Below are 23,471 nucleotides of genomic sequence, written 5' to 3' on the forward strand. Positions count from 1 at the left end.
TCAGAAAGTACATGTATTAGAAATACATTGTAAACTGGAGGATGGCAAAAAAAGATGTTAAAGTGAAAAGGTACAAGAAAATATATAGATTTGAACTACCTTGAACAGAATGAAAGTCAAAATCATGGAATACTTCCACTGACTTCTGAGAGCTTTAGGTTACCAGCTGATTATTTGCAGTAGGTAATATCACCAGGTTTGAGAACCCTTCAGTTAAAATGCTAGCCACAGCAGTTTTCCAAAATAATGTTTCTCATCTTCTGCAAATAATTTCTCATAGCAGCTCCCTATATAATTGGCTTTATTCTGTATTCTAATTTTGGTCTGAAATGGAAAAAATCCTCTTGAAACTAAGAAAACACCACAGACTATATGTGAAATCATATTATTTAGTTCTTAGCTTAATGTATTTGTTCAGTCTTGCTTCATAAACCTTTCCTTCCCTGTAAGAGTAATCTGTGCTTTCATTAAATGCTGTGCTTTAGAACTAAATACTTCGTTCTAACCATAAAAGCAAGCTTCAATTCAGTAGCATTTACAATACTTACAAATATCCTTCTGTTAGTCAAGTAACTCCATAATGTCCTGACATATTTTGTTCAAAAGGCTTTTTTAAAACAGAAGAAACTGAAAATATTACTGTTTCCAAATGAAGGACAGGATGCAGCACCATACTGTCTCACCTATCCTTCAACACACCTTCCTTGAGAGGAAGTGTCAGTGATGTAAGGTAGGGTAATAATACTGAAAATCAAGACCAGAAAATATTAAAATCTGTACTTGAATTGTGATCTAGTTTTAGATGCAAAATAATGAGAGCTATTTCAGCTCAGTTTATAATGAGATAAGCATCACATAATCCAGTTATTGACTAAGCAAAATGAAGCATTAGTCACTTGCATAAGAATGATTTTGAATTGTCAGATACAAGAAATACTGTTGCATCTTATCAGTGACAAATACCTAGGAATATTCCTCTTTAATAACAGAAAAGACTTTGGGTTTATGGGTCCAATCTGGTCTCTCTTGATCCTGCAGTCTTCCCCCAGCAAAACAGTTTAAAAACTGCAGGACATAAATTCTTCAACATTATTAAAGTAATACAAGGAAGAGGATGAAGCATGGTGTGTGCACCTATGTTTTTGGGTAGCATAACTGATGAAAGGAAATAATATTTACTTTCTGCTTATTAAAGCACTGTTTGGCTTTACTGATGTTCATAGAGCCATGTCCTCTGCTCTAAATGTCACATGCAACAGATTACATGCTCTTGTATGCAGGTTAGGTAGACATCTAAAGATATATGGTCTACTTATCTTCAACCTAGGATTGGTATTAAGGATTATTAATACCCAGGAAAACCCATACATTTGTCATAACATCATGGCAGATTGATTAAAGCCAGAACTTTGTACAATCATTACTATACGATGTACACTGGATAATATTTAACCTTTAAACTAAATTCAACAGTGTAACAACTGATAAACAAGAGTTGTATTTTTTTCAGAAGAGCCTAGTTGACTTTGTAGTTGAAGGAACCTCATTACAGATTAAAGATGATTATCCAGTGCCATGGCAGCACAGTTTGCTAAAAATGCACTCCTGGAGTTGTCTGAAAGTACTCCTGAATATCTGCTCACACCAACTGACGAACAGTAAGGCTCTTTCACTTCAGGCCACTCTCTTGCTATGTTACAGGTTCTAGCTAGCATTTAGCATGATGACATTACTCTTTAATACATTAATATTTAATATAGCTTTGTTGATTTTTCTGAACAGAATTCAGTTTTTAAATCAAAATTGTAAACAGAAGTAATTTACTAGCATAGTATGCTGATATGATCTTTTGACCATCAGCATAATTGCACAATTAATATTTCCACAATAATCTTCCTACCACTATAAGACAATCCCCGCCTATTATTAAAGTGTTTTTTTTTTCACTGGGTTGTTCTCTCCATCATTAGGGATGCTTTGCTGACTAGTACCATTAACTGTGTCACAAGCTTCATCTCAGGATTCGCAATTTTCTCCATATTGGGCTACATGGCTCACGAGCACAAAGTTAAAATTGAGGATGTAGCCACTGAAGGTAGGAAGTTAATTTTATACTACCCCTTTTTGTTCACCATTTCTTTGAAAATGCATTTATATTTGTTTCAGACAAGTGCATGAAAATCTCATGGAAGTGATCTGAATTAACTTACTCTGTGTATAAATGCCTTGCTGAAATGTGAACTCTAAACTGTATTGATTCATCTCACCCCTACTGAATTGAGGTTCCCCAACATCCTGCCGCTCAAAAGTTTGGGCTATGCACCAAACAAGTGTTTATCACTGCACAGTATCTTGCAAAAGTATTTCTGTTCAGTGCCATAGGTCACTGGTTTGATGATTCTGGTAAGCTTAGCTGTAGAGTCCTTTCACTGGTAACAGGCCACCCATGATTTCAGTTCCTGTATAGAATCATAGAACCATTTAGGTTAGAAGAGACCTTCAAGATTATGGTCTCTTCACATCAGAGAGCTTTTCTGCCAAAGAGCAGACATATAGACAGTTCCTTCTCTACTACATCGCTGAAAAATAACTAGTAAGGTTGTGAATGCCATAGAAGATTATTAGAAGTTGAAAAGAATGAGATAACTTACATTTTTTAATACAAAACTGTCATGAGTACATTATTGAAGTATTTTGGATATATTTTTGTTATAACAGCTACTCAGTGTGATGTGGACTGATGTAAAAGTCAGCTTAGTCATAATTTATCTTACTAAAATGAACACTTTCTGAAGCTAAGAAACATCATTTAGCAATACTTTTTTTTGTTTTACTTTTTTTTTTTCCTATTTCAGGAGCTGGTTTAGTTTTCATCCTGTATCCAGAGGCAATTTCAACTCTTTCAGGATCAACATTTTGGGCTGTGGTATTCTTCATCATGCTCCTTACTCTTGGCATTGACAGTTCTGTGAGTATTTTTCCCATCTAGCCTTTACTGTTATATTCTATAACTGGAGGGGTACCAACCTTAAACAGGGGGCTTATTACGTTTCAAATAAACATTCTATACATTACTTGAAGCTGTTCTCACAGTTACAGCCAACATAGCAACATTACTCCTGGCAGTATATTTAAAGACACAGTATTTAAGGTTTTGGGAAAAGATCAAATCTTTTACAAGCCACCAAATGAATAATCACTGCTTCTTTTTTATAACCTTACAGAGGGTCTGTTCATCAGCAATTACTACTATTTAAAGGTATGACCCAACATCACTGCTAGGAACTGTTACTGCTACAAACCTGCAACAAGGTTTTGGAACTTTACTTGCAAAACACAAGCCACAGTAAGACACTGAGTAGAACAGTTTCTACCAGAGATTTTTACATGTGCTGAAATTTATTAATCTGCTCAAGACAGGCAATGTCTGAAGGTATTCTGATTTTTTTGTACAAGCAATGATACAGAATTTCCTGTAAATTTAGTCACAATTTTAAAATCACACCTGAATAGTTCCATAGTGGTTTCATTTTACTATGATCTTACTGAAAAATGGCTAACTAGTGCATTTTTTCTTTCCATAATGTGATGACTTTTACTGTACCATGATATTCAGGATCACAGAAACTTCAGCCCAGAAAATATCCCAAGTCCCCTAACAAACAACTTCTGTACTGCTTTGTTCTTGCCAAAGAGGCATCAAGACATCGTGTTATATCTAGCTTACAGGTTGATTAATTTCTGGGAAAAACAAATGGTGTCTTTATGGAATAGTGAACCATTAACAAACATTAATCATTTTTAGTAGGGTAGGGGCTTCTTACTATTCTAAAGCATAGAAGTCTCTTTGGTGGTTCTGAATGCACAGAGCCCATCGAGGAATGTCTTGCTGGAAATGATAAAAAAGTGTTTTCATTGCTTACAACTTCAGAAAAGTTTATTCATTTTCAAGGGAAAGGGAAAGAATGAATTGACATGAAAGAAAGCAAAACTAAGAAAAATAAGGTTGCAACAGGAAGCTTTGAGAACCATTGGCAAATAGCTGAATGAGATCTTGTGGAGCGAGGTCTGAGCTGTAAAGGTCAGATTCAGGCCTAAATGTTTCCAAAATGTTTGGATTTTTGGATTCCAGCTCACGTTCAATGAAGTTTGTCTTTATACACTAAGATACGGACCTTTATTCACAAGTTTGAAGCAAGATTATATCTGGGCTTGTAGCTTGGCCATTTTTCAACTGTAAGAAACATGAACGACGGAAAGGAAGGATTTAGCACAGTGGAAGGGCATGAATGACCAGCAGGAACAGGGTAGAATTAAGAAGAAGAAAATAATGCTCAGAAGTGTTTAGATCCAAAACAGTTAACTTTGCAATAGCAGTAAATGTAAGGCAATGCAAAGAAACATCTGAATGACAAAGACACAGGGCTTTAGAGTGCACAGCACACTTTTCCTGCAAATGGAGAAAACTCTTGCTTGTGGAGCTAATTAAAATAGTAAAAACTGATAAACTGTGGCCAAGTATAACTTGCTCTTTCTAAAAGGGGAGGGATTTGCTTGTTCATGTTTTGTTCAGGATCCTTCATCATTTACCCTAAGACAACTCAGTATTTTTGATGGTGGTCTTCTTAACTCTCCCCCATATTTGACTGATGAAGTCCTGAAGAGAAAATGAGAATTTTTAAAGCTGAAAAACAAATAACCTCAAAGCTAAAGAGGAATAATGGCTACTTTTATCCATGCATATAAGCTGGCACTGGCACAGAAATACAGACATCTGTACAAAAGCAGAACTGTCAAAATGTTTAAGCAAAAAAAATCTGATCATGCAAGTTTAAGCAAACAACAATGAAAAGGACAGAAAATGGAAGTAATGTTTGCAAACATTTTTTGGAGTACATATCTAGCTTGGCATAGGGAATTAACAAGGGGAATAAATTATGATACATTAAGAAGTGGTCCTTCGCCAAAATAATCCCAAGTTGCCTCTTTCCATTTGCAACTTCTCCAAGACCATTTAACTGCCAACGTGGTAACAGTTTCTGAGAAAATCAAATATTAACCCATCTTAACTCACGGATGCCGTCCTAGACATTAGGAAATACAAGGCTACACTAACTTTTGAGACATTTTACTTGTGAACATTAGTTACCTTTAAAAATAAATAGGTTCATTGCCCCCAGCAATTTGGCTCTAGACAGGAATCGTTCAAATTCTAGTGAGATAATTCTCTGTAACTTATTTCAACCAGAGACTTTGGTTTCATCAAATTCTTATAGGAAAGGGACAGGCTATGTCAGCACTTGCTAACCAACGACTGTACTGCACCAAGCACTCTGGGTCTTGTCATGATCTTTCAGCATCAGAAAAAGAAGGGAATCCAGCCTCCTCAAAATATTAAATAAGTTTATTTATTATGACGGGATACCGGAATTCATTTTCATAACTTCTTGGTGGAGCAGCAGCAGAATGCTTTCATTGGTGGAAAGAAATTATAATCTATCACCACCTACATAATCTAGCAATTTCAGTGAAAACTTGGAAAGTACCTTTCCTATCTTGCAAAACAATGGCTATTGTTCAGCATTAACTTCTAGAAAGATTCTTTCAGGTTGTCAACTGAAATTACATCAAGCTTCCTATGTAGTGATTCTTCCAGGTTTGTAAAGATTTTTGTCAAACTGGATTTGGTTAATCAATGGCTAAACTGAATCTTTGTTTAGCACATTTCTCCTAGGTGCTTTTTGTGTCTGTCTTTACATTAGAAATCTCTTAAAGGAGTTTGGTTACTTAAGCTGCCAGCTTTTCCCCAAAAGTAGATTAAAATGTATACTATTTTTCCCAAAGTAATGTCTGCTTACTATCCTGGTGAGTCAGCAAAGGGTCAGCAAAGGTTATAGCTATCGCACCAACTATGGCACTTGTTGTCCAGTTCCCTGACTCAATTCTCTACCATAAGAAATTAAATTATACTTCAGAACACCAGTGATTTACAGCTGAAATATCAGAAATCATACAGTGGTTGGGAATTAATTATACAAGCTGCTTTACATTCTTCAATCTGTCTTTACCCAACAGTTGGTAGCGTTTAACCAGAGCTCTTGCCTTCCCTTTCTCAGATGGGCGGAATGGAGGCTGTCATCACTGGCTTGGCAGATGATTTCCAAATTCTGAAGCAGCACAGAAAGCTATTCACCTTTGGTGTTTCTTTTGGAACTTTTCTACTTGCCCTTTTTTGCATCACTAATGTAAGTACAACAGAATTTCCATCAACAAGCTACCTTAAAAGTGCAGTTAACCTCATCAGATAGAAATATGAATTGCCTCAGGTGACTATTTTTGTCACAAATTTTAATTCTTAAACAACTTTATGGTCAGAACACTACTTTTATGCTTATCTACACGAAGCTTCTCTGCTTATTGCACAAGATTATTAGCTATCAACTGAACCTACAAGTCTTTGTTCCAAATAACTATCTATGCAACTATTGCTTTTGTTTGGTTTTCTATGTTTTGGTGTTTTTTGTTTTGTTGTTTGGTTTTTTTTAAATCACATTAAATGTAACTATGTTGAGTGCTTATTCCTGTCTGAGGAAGTAAGAATCTCAAATGACCAGACCCTTAGTCATCTGGCTATTCTCTTCTTGAAGCAATTAAGAAGCATCCACTTCTAGTGAAAGGAGTTTAGAATAATGACCCTCCCTTCCCCCACATGTTTCTTAATGTTCCTTCACATACCTACATCTTATCTCTTACTCTTAACACCATAAAAAGCACTTATCCTGAATGTCTAGTAACCTGTATTTATCACTACCATCATCCTGAATGATTTGCCTCACCTGGTTTTTGACAACTAATTAAGCGGTGAGAACCGCAGTGTTCTAGGAAAAAGCAAAAAGCCCTGTAAGGAGAGATACCAAAAGTGTCAGAAAACAACTGAAACTTGAGGTAGCCACCATGAAAGTACTTCTCTCCTTCCCTAGAAGTGGTTTCCAGTTGTATTAAGATTACTGAAATAGCATAAGTTTATAAATAACAAAGTTCTTTTTACACTGCAAGAATACCCCAATATTTTTATTGTGGTTTCCTCAAACTGGAAAACATTTAAGACACGAAAACTAGATATATAATTTAAAATACCCATCCTTTTAATACCATACTATCTCTAGTGTTACCTAAAGAATTGAACATGATTATTCCTTATTCAAAGTTTCAACTGGAAAAAAAATTCCTGAAGTAGAAGATGAGAAGAAACTCAGTGGTTAAGAACAGGAACAGGTGCTATTGGGTACAATTCCCTGCCTTCAAGTGAGTTAAAGCAGTTCAAGATAACAGCCTAGCTCTACCTTTTAAACAACGGCACCTGTTCAGACTTAAGTTCACCCCACCAGCTGGAATGCACAAAACTGCCCAGATTTGTCCAAATGTATTGGTTCACATAACCGAAGAAGAACATTTCTTACAGAATACAAAGAAAAACCCTTATGATACCATCACATTAAATTAGTTTGATTTTGTCCTCTGAAATTTTAGGGCTGTATTTTCAAAACATGTTTCTTACAAAACCGTATTTGTCATTCACTTTACTAAGTCTGATAGCAAAGGCATTCGTTTAGAGCAGGTGTAGAGCAAAAACAAGAGGTCAGGCTCAAATGTCATTCAATAAGCAACATTTTCTTTCTAACACAACAACCAAAGTTCATTCAGTTTCCGGACAAGTCCCCAAAGAATTAAAAACCTAGACAAGGCCTAAATACTGTCTCTCTATTTTTGTAAATATGCACAGCTGTTTCAGAAAACCATATTTTTAAGAAAAAAGAACACTGACTGCAGAGATTAAAATCAGCTAGACCTAGATAGTACAAGTGCTATTTATACGACTGGTAAAACCATGAAAAATAATTCCTTTGTTCCTCCCTTTCTGAACAGGTATAGTCAGATTAAGTGTGGCTGTAAAAAAAAGATTTTAACAAAAAATCTACTGCAACTGCAAACATTTCAGTTGTTTACACGTGGCAAAGACTGTCCCAAAATGCTTTATTCAGGTTCATTTTGAAACAAGTAAACTTACCACAGTCTTTCTTTCCCCATTAGCCTAAACTAAATAAAATGAGCAGTAATTTAAGCAAATTCATACCACGTTGTAAAATGAGGCAAAACATAGTCAAATGGCAGCTAAAAAAATATCAGTGAAACAAGACTTTAGTAAATGCACTTACAGTTCTCAGTCACGAACCACTGAAGAACAGAAATGTGCTGTCATGAAGGAAGATCATTGGTTTGCAAAGGTTTGCTAATACCACAGCTAAGAAACTAAAGAGGGCAAAGCTGCTGGTAACAGAGACTTAACATGCCACTATTCCCTGCGCAGGAACATTGGGAAAGAGATGCAGGCAGTTTGGGAAAAAGGAGACATCGATCTAAGACTGCAGATCTACTGGACTACAGAATAACTGGCCTTAGGAACAAACTGAGTCATAATGGCTTGTGGAAACTCCTGTAGTGCTCCATTCCTGCCAATAATTTAGGAAGATCTTCATTAACTGCTGTAGACGGGCCCTGTCCTACGAGCTGCTGAGCATTTCCCCAAACAGCCAGAGCCTTCAACTTCCACTGAACACTGAGTGCCAAGAGCACACATTAATCACGCCGAGTTGAGGCTTCTGTTTCCCAGTTAAGTGAGGACAGAGTTGAAAGGAAGCCTCTTTGGAAGAGTTGCAAGTCTGATTCCACTATTTTATATGCAAATATGAATTTCATATTTCAGCTGCAGCATCAGTTCCGTATTAAAATACTTAGGTTAAGATAATGTTTTAAGTAAAGCAGATTTTTGGCAACTGCATTGAAATGATTCTATTAGTAACTTCACTGTATTGCATCTTTTAACTCCCCAATACTAGGGTGGAATTTATGTGCTCACACTACTGGACACATTTGCAGCTGGGACTTCGATATTGTTTGCTGTTCTAATGGAGGCAATTGGAGTTTCCTGGTTTTATGGTAAGCACTTAATTTTGCACCTGCAAAACCTTTTCTAAAATTCCAAGTGTTCATGACATGCTTACACATTGTTTTAAGGGAAAACAGCAAATCCTTGCATACATGAAACCATGACAAGCCAGGTTTCATATAGTGATTTTAATCTGATTTATGAATAGTGACAGGAATGCAGACATTCAGTGGGCCAAGCTTTGAAACCCTGCACAAAGCCAAAGAAAACTGCCTTGCGAAGGAGACCGCAATGGGATGGAAATGTTACTACTTTTGCCAGCATTTTGCAGCTCTTAACACAGCTGATGAGTTGCAGTAACAAGTTTGTACCTAGTACTTGCAAAGCAAGTAAATTAGCCTAAATGCAGCTCACCTGTTCCTCCTTTCCATAACTTCCCCCCAGAGCCAACCTCAAGCTCTGTCCATGCAATACAAATAAAGTAGTTTGTCTTTAGAGAGTTATAAGAATTTCCACATTAGTCTCTTTTGTTTGAGACTCATTATTCTACTTAATTATAAAAACCTAGCGGTTTAAAATTGATCTTATTTCATAGCATGGTATGAAATACCTAACATCCTAAATACCAAAAAGAAAACTATTTCTAGTATTTCATACTAATTTATGCCACAAGAAGGGTGCAGTAGTTGGCTTTATCCCCACTATGGCAGTCTTTAGGAATATTCAGTTGATCTCTGGCACTAGGCTGGAATCACTATATGCCAACCAGAGCGCAGTGATGTGCTACAGCACCCTAAAAAAAAAAATCTGGAGCACAATCTCAGTCAGGTCTCAGATGATGTGCCCAGATTATTAAATAGCTTCCCTGGCCTTATTTAGTCTTTAATATTTTTCTCCTCCCTAAAGTAACATAAATAAAAAGCAAGACACTTGATACACAAGCTTCATGAGAAAGAAGAAAAACATTCTTTTTCTTTCTCCTTCTATAAATAACCACAATGACGGCAAACAGCCACATTCACTGCTCTAAACCCATATGAATGCACATGGATAACTGGGAAAACTCAACAAATGGGTTGTGCTTTCAGCCACAACACTGACTTTGGCAACGTGGCAGGCAGGACGCTGAGTCTGCCTGAGCTCAGCCCGTAGCCTACAGGAACTTCACAGTCTTGTGAAGTGTCCTGTGCTGCCTAATTTCACCAAGGAAAAAAAAAATCTTCTGCTATAAGTGACAAAGTTGACTACTACTGTCTTCAAAGTGAAACAGAAAGGTTAAACAGAATATTGCTTATAGTAGAAATATTTGAATAATTGATTATATATATAGCCTGCTAGAAACTCTGGTTATAACATTATGAGAGAGTATCTGGCCTGTGGGTGCTCTCCCCACCCCTAATTCAGCATTTAGTATGAGGTGTTTTTAAATATCTGAAGTTAGTGTTTCAAACGTTCTCTTTTCCTGCTATGCCCCCAACCTAGAGGAGTTCTTTTAATGTTCTAGCACTGACCCAGAGTTCAAAATTTCCCCTATCATACAGCAGGCGGGGTAATTCATAGCCTCAAGCTTATTCCCGGGAAAAGATACCACCTCTGAAAGAGCAGAAAGTACAAAGTGCTGTTCAGTCACTAAATCAAGCAGAAAAACCCAAGTCATAATTTAATCTGAATTAGGCATACCTTGGTAAAGAAACAGTGAAAGTGATCTTTCCTTTCTTACAGGGAGAACGCTATCAGTCCTTTCTCTTGTCATAGACAGGGTTAGTAAAATTATAGAGGACCCCAAAAAGAGTATCTCATTTTCTCCAAATAAAGCAATGGGATTCTGCATTTTAGGTCTTATACAAGTCATCTCACTGCAACAGTCTGAACTATCAGTCATATATGAAATTGTTTGCTGCTAGATTAATCAGGTTTCTTGAGCTTTTGTTTTTCTTCCCGATCTCCTCTTAATTCCATTGTCACGCTTTCTGGTTGGTCACAACTCCTTTCACTATTACCAGGTTTCAATGTCATAGCAGCCTGCAAATCCTCTTCCCATGGAAGTCTGTATTGAACTAGCGACCCTGATTTCCAATATGATTGTTCTTCCCCTGAAAGTCATCTTAATTTCTATTCAGAAATAGCATTTATAGTTAATGTATGATTCAGAAGGTTCTTAGACATTATCATTCTTACTACCATTTACCTCCTTCAGTCACTTATTCATCCATTCTGTGCCACCATATTCTTCTAGACAAACTCTCTCTTGCAGTTAAAAACTTGTCAATGAGTGAATGAGGTGAAAGAATGGTATACATGCATAAATCTGTTCAATCTACTAAAGAAATACTTTTTAGTTTTAATGTACTGTCACCCAACATCAGCACAGAGCTAGCAGCTCATATGCAGTCCTTTCTCAGAACAGCGGATGTGCTACTTTTCACGGACAACTGTCTTTAATCCCTGTAAAAGAGCTGAATGCAGAAGAGTGATCATAGCTTAGCTTGGAAGCAGATGCATAAAACTGTTCTTCACTTAGTAAGCGCAAGTAATTCTCTTCTTCTATTAAAATAGGATTTACTGCCCTTTACAATAGCTAGGCCTTGCATGTGGTTCACAGACTTGAGTCATGGTTAGTCAAATTTTGTTTATTTATTGCACCTTGTCCTTCATTAGCCTTTCCTTTCTCCCTCCTGCCTCCTCACAATCGGGAAAATATCTATTCATTTGTCTTAGGCAGCTGATAGATGTTTTTACTGACATAGCATGACCTGTTACTTTATAAAGAATTTATTACAGCCCCGGGTGATATTTAAACTGATTAAATCTGGCATGGTCTTGTCTACCTCTTTTTTTCTGATCGACCCCAGTTGCCTTAATGACCCAGCCAAATATTATGCCAGCCTAAAGGCGAGCATTGACATTTTGGCACAGACCAAACCCATGGAAATTTAGCTCAAATTATACCTATGACCACTTACTGTGAAGTTGCTTGTTGCAAAGGCCATCTGTATGTGTAAGAGGAGGGAAAGCTAGTTTGGTTTACTATACAGATGTATTTTAGTTATGACTGCTAGCTTGTGACCATTTTCCCTCTTGTGCAGCCCAGATACCCATCTGATGAATATTCTAAGAAGAGCCAGACATCTCTCCCACTGACACAAAACTGCTCTTCAGTTTCTCTACTCAAGTCAGATTTTACTGTGAACATCTCCCTGACTGACCACACTAAGCTCAGCATAAGCTAGCAATGATCGTAATTTTCACCTGTCATCTCATTGCTTTCATTTACTTAAATAATTTCCAAAAAAGAACCTTTAGTCTGAAATTTTATTTATTTGAAAAAACTCTAAGGTCAACTGATTTTGCAAAAGGGAAAGAAATTAACCAAGTACTGACTTCTGGTACTCATCTTCGCTCACAGATGCTTTTGTATGGGTGTGTGCCTGGCATGAGAGACAAACCCACAGAACAGAAATACAAATGGGGCAAACCAGCTTGGAGGGCTTACTGCACTGCCATGGGGGGGAAATGTTTCCTACTGTTCTGCTTGCTTTTACACTAGCACAGCTGCCCTTCTTTGGCAATGGTACTGGTATGGCTTACTCTCTTGCTGCCACCACGTAAGGGTCCCCACCGAGTATCAGTATTGCCTGAGTTAAAAAGGAGGCTCGGGAACAAAAAGGGATGGTGGACAGCTGTTGTTACTTCACTACATGGTTAAGCAAAATATGCCAATACCTTGTTCTGTGCTCTATAGGATTTATGAATTAATACCACACAATGGCTTTTATATTCTTTTTATCCCTTCTTTCTCATGTTCCCAACACCAGTGATCACTGAAGTGTGTGAAAAAACAATGTCTTTCTCATCTTCTCCTAGACGAGGATTTGTATGATTAGGTTCTGCGTTTGACAGATACATGCTTGCTAGGACAGAAGCAGGGGGTAGGTGTCATCTTTATGTGCAGAAGAGCAATTGAAATGTAGTAAACAGATGACAGGATGGCTGAGTGCTTGCGGGTCAGGGCAGAGGCCAGCAAGGGTGACATTGCGGACAATCTTACAGAGCACCCGATCAGGGTCAGGAAGTGGAAGAAGCCTTCTTTAGGCAACTTAAAGAAGCGTCCAGATCAGAACCTGGGTCTTACAGATGAAGATATCTGGAGCAACTTCTTAGCACAGATACTAGGCAGGCAAACCAGAAGTGACACCCTTCTGGATCGGCTACTTGCACTCAAAGATGAGCTGCTCAGGGTTATGGGCAGCAGGGTAAATGAGTCAGAAGAACGACCTGCCAGCATATGAAGGCCAACAGCATACTGAGCTGTAACAGAAGCATAACGAGGAGATTACAGGAAACGATTACTGTCTTTTATTTGGCACTTGTTAGACTGCACCTGAAATAATGTGTCCTGGTTTTGACCCTCAGTAAATGAAGGTAATGTTAAACTGGTCAGAGTCCAGTGTTGGGCCACCAAGATGTTCAGGAGCTGAAGCACATGCCCTGTGAAGAAAGTCTGAGAGAACTGAGCTTATTTAGCCTGGAAGCGGCTTAGGGAGGACCTGATAGCGGCCTTCTAATACCTACAAGGAAGTTATCAAGAGTCAGACTTTTCACTGAGGTGCACAATGGGAGGACAGAAGACCATGATCAAATTGAAAGGAGGAAAAAAATTCTTGTGTTTAAGGACAGCTACACATTGGAACAGTTTGCCCAAAGAGCACTTGCTGACGCTGTTGGCAGGGGCGGGTTTCAAGACCCAGCTGGACAAAGACATGAGGAAGCTGTTCTGAATTGTGCTGACCTTGATTCAAGCGAGAGGCTGAACTAGAGATCTCCCAAGAACTCCTCCAACAGGAATATTCTGATCATTCTCTGATTTACTGTAATTCCCAAGGGCCAAAATATAGGACAGATCAATGAAGCAGTTTCACTATAACTCTTAATCTGCATACAAACTGTGTGAGCTCATATACTGCTACACATGTCCATACAAGTAAAACTCAGTATGGGAGCAAAAACAGTGAAGTAACATTTACAGGGAAAGGGAATTAAGTGCAAAATAACTTCAGGATTGGTTCAGTATAACTTTCTTCTTACTACTGTTATTTCAGTGTAGTAATTTGATCTCTTGGATTCATTTAAATGATATGTATTGGCATTAAAGGCATTATTACTAATTTTCACTTTCCTAATTAAAAAAAAATAAATCCAGGCATATAAAAGAATACTATACATCACACAGTTAAACGAGATAGGAGAGGAAAACAACATGTACAAAGATTGCCTGTAGGAATCCAACTGACTGTTCCAGTTATGAGACTACTTTTTGGAAACATGACCACAAATTATTTCACTTTTAGCAGTTACACCTCAGGGCCAGGACCTGCTCAAAGGCTTCTGTGCCAGTGAGTGGTTCTGAAGCCATTGGTTGAGCCTATACAGTAAAATGACTTACAAAATTCTAGCGGGCAGTAGGTGCAGGAGTTACTGGCTACATTTTTGTTCTATCTGAACTCTGATCTCTGCATCACTGAGGTGAAAGAAGGTTGGCCCAATGTGAGGAGGGTGACTTGCATTTATAGCCAACCTACTTTTCACTTTCTTCCTAATCTGTTCTTTTTGGGATATTGATTTAATTCCTTTGACAACACGATATTATGTACATAAAGAAAGGTCCCAAGTTTTCTGTGCCATTTAATAGACCCTTACAGCAGTGATATTTTCTCAGGCAGCTATAGTGCCTGTTAGTTCAGAAATTACACTGAAATTCTCTTTGGGTTCAGTGTGTTTAACCAGGACCTGATCATAAATTGTAAGTATCTCTTGTTTTTCACTGGAAAAGCAAGGCTATTACGTCCATATTCAATACCAAGTCTCCAGCAAATATTCTAGTTTTCTTTATAGTACACCCCTTTCTTCCTGTAACAAGTCACCCACAGTTTCAGCTTATCCTACAGAATCACAAAAAAACTGGGTAAATGCTTTCAAGAAGTGGAAAAAACCAGGCCCTACAGGTGCCATTGTCTGTAGATATAGTTATGTTCCACTTTACAAGTTGATTCTTAGAATGGTTATTTGAAGACATATACATTATTGAAAAAGCATGCTGTTGCAAAAGCAGCCTGAGAGCATGGCCTACTTATCCTCTAATTTCAGCAGAAATTGAACACCAAGCACTGTCTGAGCTCTGAGTACGTCTGTCTGGAAACCTATGAATAAAATTTTTGGAGATATCTAGTCCTTGTCTTTGACCTTCTGCACAATGATGAATTTCACTCAGTATTCATAAGAGTCGAAATTCAGTCACTTTAAAGTTCACAGAAGGCACTGCAAATAGAATTAGATTAAATTTAAAGAATATTTACACATCTTTTTGGCTACTTTTCTTCACCTGTACATAACGGGGGGGGGGGGGGGGGGGGGGAGGCGGGAAGTGCTCTGTGTGTGTGTAAATCAAAGAGTTTATACTCAAATGTCCAGACCTTGTCAATATGTTACATCCTTGCTGCGTGTAAAGGAGTAATTAATTTACGTTAACTGCATTAAAAAATCCTACTGAACTGATTCACATGAAGAGAAACAGTTATTACATTAAACTATCCATCCTCTCTAACAAATATTCATGGCAAAAAGCTGCATTTCTGCTGTTTACCTAATGGGGTTCAGAATTAAAAGTAAACCTTCTGAACACATCACGTATAATAAATTACAAACTAGTAGTCTGACATGACAGATTGCACTGGAGAGAACTACTTCTCTGGGAGCCAATGCCTCTAAGGTGTAAAGTCAGAGATTGCTTTGTTTTCAAAGAAACTGAGAAGGCCATTCCCCACCCCCCACCCCAATTTTTATATCAGCAATAATCATTCCATTCTAAAATACATTATGGAAAATAGCATGGGCTTAGATTAAACTTTTGCAAGATACCTCATACTGGTAAGTCCAACCAGAATAGAATAATTTTTTTAAAAAAAGGGAAGAAGGTACCATTCAAATGGATATTTTACAGTCACTACAAAATGCATGTTTGCTTTGCATAGTAAATTATAGTGAACTATTTAATGTAAAAAAAGTGTTCCAATAAATGAAGATGGAAAACATCACACTGAAGCCTAGACTATTTCCAGAAAGTCCAAAGCATATGAGTTGACATGAATTAATATTACTAGAGTAAAAAAACCACATCACATTTCTCGCATACAGACAGCTTGACACCCTAGTAGACTATTTAAAAAGTTTAGCTCTATCAGGCTAGTGCCACTCACAGAAAGCACATTATACTCGTGCAGTGCTTTCTAAGGTATTCAGACACAGAATTCATAGCACTTACTCAAATGTGTAAAACCCATAAGGAATTAAAAGGCACTGACTGAAATGCCATTTCTTCCTTATTTACTGCTAAAGAATTTGGTATGTCCTGAGGAACCAAGGACAGCAAATTTTTTTTGTTTTCACCTTGGCCTGTGCAGCATGACCTATTCTGATTGGGAAGTCATAGTCTAGGTAGTGTTTCTGAAGGGGAGTCAACAAAGTCAGAGGATCTTCCTTTCTGCGTTGGCTGTGGGAAGAAAATTCTACTGCAACCATTTACACTGGTTTTATAGCTATTAATACTTCAATTGATTAAGTACTAAATACACGCAAGTATCAACACACACACAAAATCTCAGACTAGATGGATTCAAGGGATAGTAAAGACTAAGAACTAGGTGTTTGCAGCTCTTCTCCCCTCTGGCCATTATGTCACTTGCTAAATGCTTTGGTGCCTCCATTTGTCTGTTCTGCAGTGCAGTGAATCCTACTGCAGGTAGCTAACATTTGAGTGACTTTGAACAGAACATTGTTAAATAGTTTTCCTGACAATAGAAATCTTGTATGTTAATTCTTGCATGATAATACAAAGTCTGATACTGAAATAGAGGATGTTACTACTAAGGTTTTGATAATAATCAAGCAATCAAACCATTCATGTTTCTAAACCCATATTCTATATTCCTGGTACAATGAGCAGGACTTATCTCTGATCTATGCCTTAATGTAATGATTTTCATGTTATCCTCTGCTGTCTTAATTACTGCAGCAGGTAAAATTTCTAACTACTCTTGGTTCTTACTCACATGAACGGATCATGTGTCTTCTAAGGAGCCTACAACTACATGACTAGATACTTAGATGAGTACAGAGATAACAATTTTAGAATATCCTAGTTGTATTATAATCGTTAAAAACACAGAATACTCTAAAAAAGACCACCTGTTTCTAGCTGATACAGTTTTTTACATATTTACACTGAACAGAAGCATCATTGCCCTAGTTCCTTGGAAAGGTGGTGAAAGATGAAATTACGTTTGTCATAGATACAATGAACATTCTGTGGTATTCAGTGAAACATTGAAAGAAATAAAGTATGCCATGAAGTGGAACAAATAAGCGTCCTTTGATAAACTGAGAATCATATGATTCTACCTCATTATCAGGTTTGTGTGAATAAGGGTTTGGGGGGGGTGGTGGTTCAGCAAATTATGTTACAATAGTCCACAACTATTAAAAAAGAAGCATGTCCCATTCACAACTTCAATTCTAGGTATTTGTGAAATGCCAGTTTTCAAAGGTAATGCTATTTCCGACAGGTCTTAAGTGCTCACAAGCATTTAAGTCTTGGATACAGTGATGTCAAAGACACATCTAGTCACTGAAAGATCAGTACTATCATCTCTTATGTGCCTTCTGATTTGGCAGTCATTCATGTCTGCTTTCTGAAAAAGCAGACGGGTTTGGGTATGCCAGCATCTCATCAGTATTGATTTACACCAGTCTGATGTTCACATCCTTTCTAGGTGTGGATAGATTCAGTGAAGATATCCATCAAATGATGGGCTTCAAGCCAGGCCTCTACTGGAGACTGTGCTGGAAATTTGTTAGCCCTGCTTTTTTATTGGTAAGTGTCAATAATTATTTCATCATGGAAAGAATGGTAGTATATCACTTCCTTGAATATACAAGTACCAAGAGCAAGATATGCATTGTTATGCAGGATGTTGTCAGGATGAATAGGAGACACTAAGTTAATTCTTTTTTTCTGCTCAATGGCATTGGTTATATTTTGTATAATACATTTCAGAAGTGAAAGAGAAGCTAATTGTGGCTGTGATCATCTTCTGTTCCTTCAGTTGAGCAGGATTTAAAGAAAATAGTTTTTCTTAGGGAACACTGAACACTTTGACAGTGTTCTCCCTGTCCCCCAGCATCTCTGCATATAAAACGTAAATCATTCTGTTGGGAAAATAAACTAGCCAGGGATAAGAGATTGTGTTAGCAAGAATTTACTTTTCATTGGAGGATACAAAGATCCCCAAATTGTGGAATGACACCTTAGAAAAACTAACATGCAACTGCACCCACTAATTAGCTATGTGAAACACTGGAGAGATGTATTAAATACAGCTTTTAAGCTGCCTGATGTGAAAAACAACTGCTTCATTACATCTGGGGGAAAAAAAATCCCGAAGTGTGAATTTGGTTGCTCTGTGTAAAGGTTAGATTCAGAACTAAACTACAGTTTTCTACTGGGATCTTTTCCTATGCATATTTGTAAATCAAAAGGTCAGGATGAACAATATGGAAATTTGACCTCACTATGATTTTAGGAGACTATTAATTGTGTTGAAGTTGCACATTCTTAAAACAGTATTGGTATTCCAAAGATACATTGGGTGGGCTTTTATAACAGCCTTCAGGACCACTTTTTTTTCTTTTTTTTTTTTTTTTAATACAAGAGCTCCTGGCCCCAATTCAGCAGTAAGCACCTACCAAGCACATATTAATTATGCTTTTAAACACTGTTCTATGAAGATGCTTGAATGGAACTATATCCTGCAGCACTTCAAACAGGCTGACTCAAGTTGAACAGAATAATGCTGCACCAAGCATTCTTAGGTTCTGTACACTAGGAGACTGTTGAAAAATTAAGTTTTAGAAAGAAAGAGATCTAGCAAGCTAGCTAGAGAAAGGGACTGAAGGGACTGTCAGTCTAACCTTCAGGTGGCTTAACATTCCTTGGTGAAACAGCCCCACTACCTTCCTACCAAAGCCTACAAACAAACAAAAGGGTCAGAATGAATCTGTGGGTAACGCATCTTTCAGCCACCACAATGCAAAATATTTTTTTCCAGCTGGAAGTACTAAACTTGGAACATATCAACTTAACTGCTCAGTACGAAGATATTTTAAAACCCATGGGAATGATATACTGGGTAGGGGACATTGGACAGTTTTGTTCTAGCTGTGTATTTTCTCAATTTTTCTAAAAGGCAACATGGACATTACAAGTTTGATTTATATGGGAAAATTTAATATCATTTACCTTCTCACAGCCTTTTAGGTTCATTATTTGATCACTAAGAAAATAAAGCAAGTTACCTTAAATTGACAAAAATGGTTTAACTTACTAATTTATAAGTGAAAACTATAAAGATGGCCACTAGCATGAAAAAAGTAGTTTACCATTAGCCTACATAACTAAAAACTACAAATTCTAGAAATTTGGTCCCTTGATCTAAGAAACAGCATTTTTACCACCACTTACGAACTGCTTCACCAGAAGAGACTAAGACCATAAGCATAGTAAATAAAAATGAAAAAAATCAGATATCAATTCTTTCATATATATATATATATATAGTTTAGGATAATTAGGGAAAGGCTATAAAATTGCCAGACTTCAGTGTAATTCTTGCCTTAACAATCCCATGTGTGCTTAGTGCAAGGTGGTCCCTGTTTGGAACTGGTACTGTATTATAGATGTTCCAAACAATAAATAAAATTCTCTGCAAGAAAAAGGTTAGTTGGAGTTGTTCAGGTATCTGATATTAGGAAATAGCTACTTGAAGCTTTTTCTCCATATTGTCTCCAGCTATGTACATCATCCCAAGAAAAATCTCAACATGGAATCAGTATTTCTCTAACCAGATTTCACACTATCAGCTTCCTTTACCCCACACCATTACTCACTCTCCCTGTGTAGCCTTTGAAACCCTAGGCTCAAAATACTCTCATTTCAAATTGCAATATCGAGCAGAATGTAAAGGCCCAGACAAACAAATTGAGGAACTCTGCATATTACACAACCCATATGGATATAAAAGGAGGGAAATAGGGTGGTACCCCACCCCGTCCTTCTTACATCTAGTACTGGACAACATAACACCAGCAGAAAAAAAAAAAAATAATGTAACTTTCTTTTCCAGGCCATAAAGTTGCTTATCCTTTCCTCAGTAAATGTATCATGCTGGAGTTTTTATTATGCCTCTTGTTAAAAAATGGGTACAAAACTTCTAAAGGAAGCCTAATGCCTCTGGAAAACAAAGAAGGGGAAAACAACAGATCTGCAGAGGTTTTCCTTAACTACAGAATCCCTTTTTTGTACCTGTAACGCTAGTTTAAATGAGGCAGTAACAGACAACCACCTGATCTCCCCAACAAAATTTCAAATAATCTGTGTCCAGAGTAGCTAAAATGAACTCTTAACACTAGCAAATGCATCAAGAACTTGAACAGTTTAAGCAGTAAGAGGCACAAAGTAAATAGGATGTAGGTAAATGGTAAAATTGGTTTGAAATATACCTTAGGGTACTGCTTAATAAAAAATATGAAACGGTTTTCCACGAAGTTACTTTATCTCAAAACTGTGGTTTGTTTTATTCTTTTTTCCCTAGTTTGTTGTGATAGTCAGCATAATAAATTTCAAACCTCTGACCTACGATGACTACACCTTCCCTCTCTGGGCAAATCGCATTGGCTGGGGAATAGCATTATCTTCAATGATACTTGTGCCTGCCTATATTATCTATAAATTCATGAATGTGCGTGGGACCTTTAAAGAAGTAAGTAGAACGCTAATAAAATGTCATGAAACGTTGCTATGAAATGAAATGGCTAGATCTAAGTTGGCAGTTTGTTTCTCTTACAAAACCTATTACTTATGAGTTACTTTTTGGATCCAACTGTCAGAGGCAATGGAGTTTTGAGGTAGGATTATTGCATGCTGCTTGAGTTTCTAGGTAGAAATTAGTTTTTCAGACAACACCATAATAATTCTGAAAAAGTATTTTTAATGTATGCAACTAATCTGATTGATGAAATATTTTTTCCTCATTAACCAAAAAATATACAGGTTATGGTATTTTCATATTCAGTTCTGAGGCATGGTAATGGTCTTCACACAGTTCCACCTAATCAGAGTTCAGTACAAGGCATGCTTTATCACTCCAGGCTGAAGCGTTGTAAACTGTTGTATGCACAACATTAATTCAGATCTCTCTTGTCTTAGCGTTAGAAGAGTCTAAACATATATATATCCATATGCTGAAAGATTGGGATGTGCCACCAAAGTGGCCCTGTGTGGAGGATGACATTTGTTCATTTAACAAACATCCGTCAAGGACAGAACAAATGCCTTACTGGGTCACAGCAATAGATCCATTTAGCCCAGTACTCTGTCTTTAACAGCAACCACTTTGATTTTCTCTGTCAAATGTGTATTCTTTATTTTTTTATGTACGTATTATATTTACCAGAATTATTTCAACATTCTGCAAAGCTAGAATTAATGCAGATCTTTCTGTTGTGTTCATCATTAATATCTGAATGCTTGAAGAAAATTAATATTCAAGATAGACCAAGGTACTGAAATAGATCTAGAAATCAAAAAAAAATCTGATACAGGTATCCCTGATGGTCTCATCTAGCCTGTTGCTTTTTAACAACGTCAGTAAAAGAACCAGGGTACCAGACAGCAGCATCCTGCATAACATAAACTCACTCCATGCATAATATGCCTGGTCTGTGCACTGAATAAAGCAGAAACTGAGGGAGAAACAATTTGAGCCATCTTATTCTAATGATTTGCCTAACAGCAAGAAGTTTAACGTTGCAACCTTAATAGTGTTCTTTTAACTTCATTTATATGTTTATGTGTCATATTAACGTATTTATTCTATTTAAAAGAACCTGTTTCTTTGGGAAAAAACACATCCATATTTCCATACATTTCACCCCCTGTACTTTTGTTTATTGATCAGTTCAAAATGGCACAGGATTAAGGTTCACTGATCATATTAATTTTACCATTGTAAAATTTTACCATCACTATCACAATAAGTTATCTACAGTCTTAAACACATCTAACGGTGCTCAGAAGTAAGACCTCTCACTATTATACAGTATTGAATTTTGTCCCATCATATGCCATAGTTTTATAACCTATCTTTACTGACTTTACCTAGTTCTGCTGCTCTCCCTTCCTACAGCTGGAGTTACACAATGGTGTAGCAAGATACTGACGCTCTTAGGCAAATCACTGAACTACCACCACATAAAGGAATTAAGCAGAAAATAGGATCTCATCCTTCACCCAGATAGGGCACACCCCCCTCCTATAGGCCTGGCAGACCCAAAGGGATAAATGCCTTGTTTCTGAAACATTACAGTCATCTCAGAAAGGCACCCCAAAGTGGGAACTCCTATCCATCCGCCCCGTTTTCATCAGCTACAACATCTCAACATTGTGCATGATTTCTAGTTCTCATTTCCAGCAATTCTATAAACCCTTTGTTTTGTTCCATTCTTGGATGTTTACAAACCCATTTTCTAGTAACATCTGAGTGGCAAGAATAATTCGTACTGGCCCAACAGGCTTTTGCCAGCTTGCACAAGTTTACTGATATACTGGGATGCAGAAGCCTTTGGCCAAAACCACATTTTCTCATTCATTTTGTAGTGTTAGCAAGTTCCGGTTTATCTTTTACAGCTCCTGTAGACAGCAACTCACCAGTTTCCCCATGAGAAATATAGCAAAAGGCTAGTATATTACATCCAAATAATTATCATAAGTAGGATGGCCTAAATTGTGGCTGTTAAAAGTGTTGAGAAAGGTGTGCTCTTAGTCTAATGGGAACTCCTGAAGCTGGTTGAAAGTTCACGATAAACCAAAATATACATATGATCCCAAATGGCAAACACAAGGGTAGAGAATGGAGATGAACTGGGAAATAGTCAGTACCTCCCTCCTCTCTCACTGGGACTGGTCAATCCCATTACAGCAGTAACAGAAAAGTGTGAATTTAGGGGATGTAGGGCCTGTGATACCAACTTGTTCCTAATGTTCTTTTCCATATGCACTTGCTAAATATTTGGACTTAGTATTTGCATAAACTTTCTACTGTTGCTTCTTATATTAAAGGCTAACACCAAGGGGCTTATAATAAGCTCATTCTCTCAGTGGCTAAGTTAAAGGCACATGATGCAGTGATATTAAAGATTTAAGTTACCATTTTAAATAAAGTTCATGCTACTTCCGCATTATAGATTGGGGATTACAGACATAATCCCACTTCATATGGCTGACTTTTTCCTCTTCTTCCTATCTGGTTTAGAGACTAGCTTACTGCATCACACCTGAAAATGAGCACCAACTCGTGGCCCAAGGAAATGTCAGGCAGTTTAAGGTTTGTACTCCTTTCACCATGCTTCCTATTGT

The 23,471-nt window shown here is 37.3% G+C and overlaps 1 protein-coding gene and 1 long non-coding RNA gene across 4 annotated transcripts in view; one reads left to right on the forward strand and one right to left on the reverse strand.

Annotated features, from left to right (window-relative positions):
* Window positions 1–23,471, reverse strand: part of LOC130159186 (uncharacterized) — a 750,763-nt gene that overhangs the window by 680,945 nt on the left and 46,347 nt on the right. The gene's annotated exons all lie outside the window — the stretch shown is intronic.
* SLC6A2 (solute carrier family 6 member 2) overlaps window positions 1–23,471 on the forward strand; it is a 78,615-nt gene that overhangs the window by 46,269 nt on the left and 8,875 nt on the right. The window contains exons 7-13 of the mRNA XM_056360517.1: window positions 1,971–2,095; window positions 2,856–2,968; window positions 6,117–6,245; window positions 8,898–8,997; window positions 17,773–17,873; window positions 20,650–20,817; window positions 23,368–23,439. Of these exons, the coding sequence (XP_056216492.1) occupies window positions 1,971–2,095; window positions 2,856–2,968; window positions 6,117–6,245; window positions 8,898–8,997; window positions 17,773–17,873; window positions 20,650–20,817; window positions 23,368–23,439 (808 nt within the window). The remainder of the gene's footprint in view (window positions 1–1,970; window positions 2,096–2,855; window positions 2,969–6,116; window positions 6,246–8,897; window positions 8,998–17,772; window positions 17,874–20,649; window positions 20,818–23,367; window positions 23,440–23,471) is intronic.

This window comes from Falco biarmicus, chromosome 15 (assembly GCF_023638135.1).
Source record: "Falco biarmicus isolate bFalBia1 chromosome 15, bFalBia1.pri, whole genome shotgun sequence".
Classification (NCBI taxonomy): Eukaryota; Metazoa; Chordata; class Aves; order Falconiformes; family Falconidae; genus Falco; species Falco biarmicus.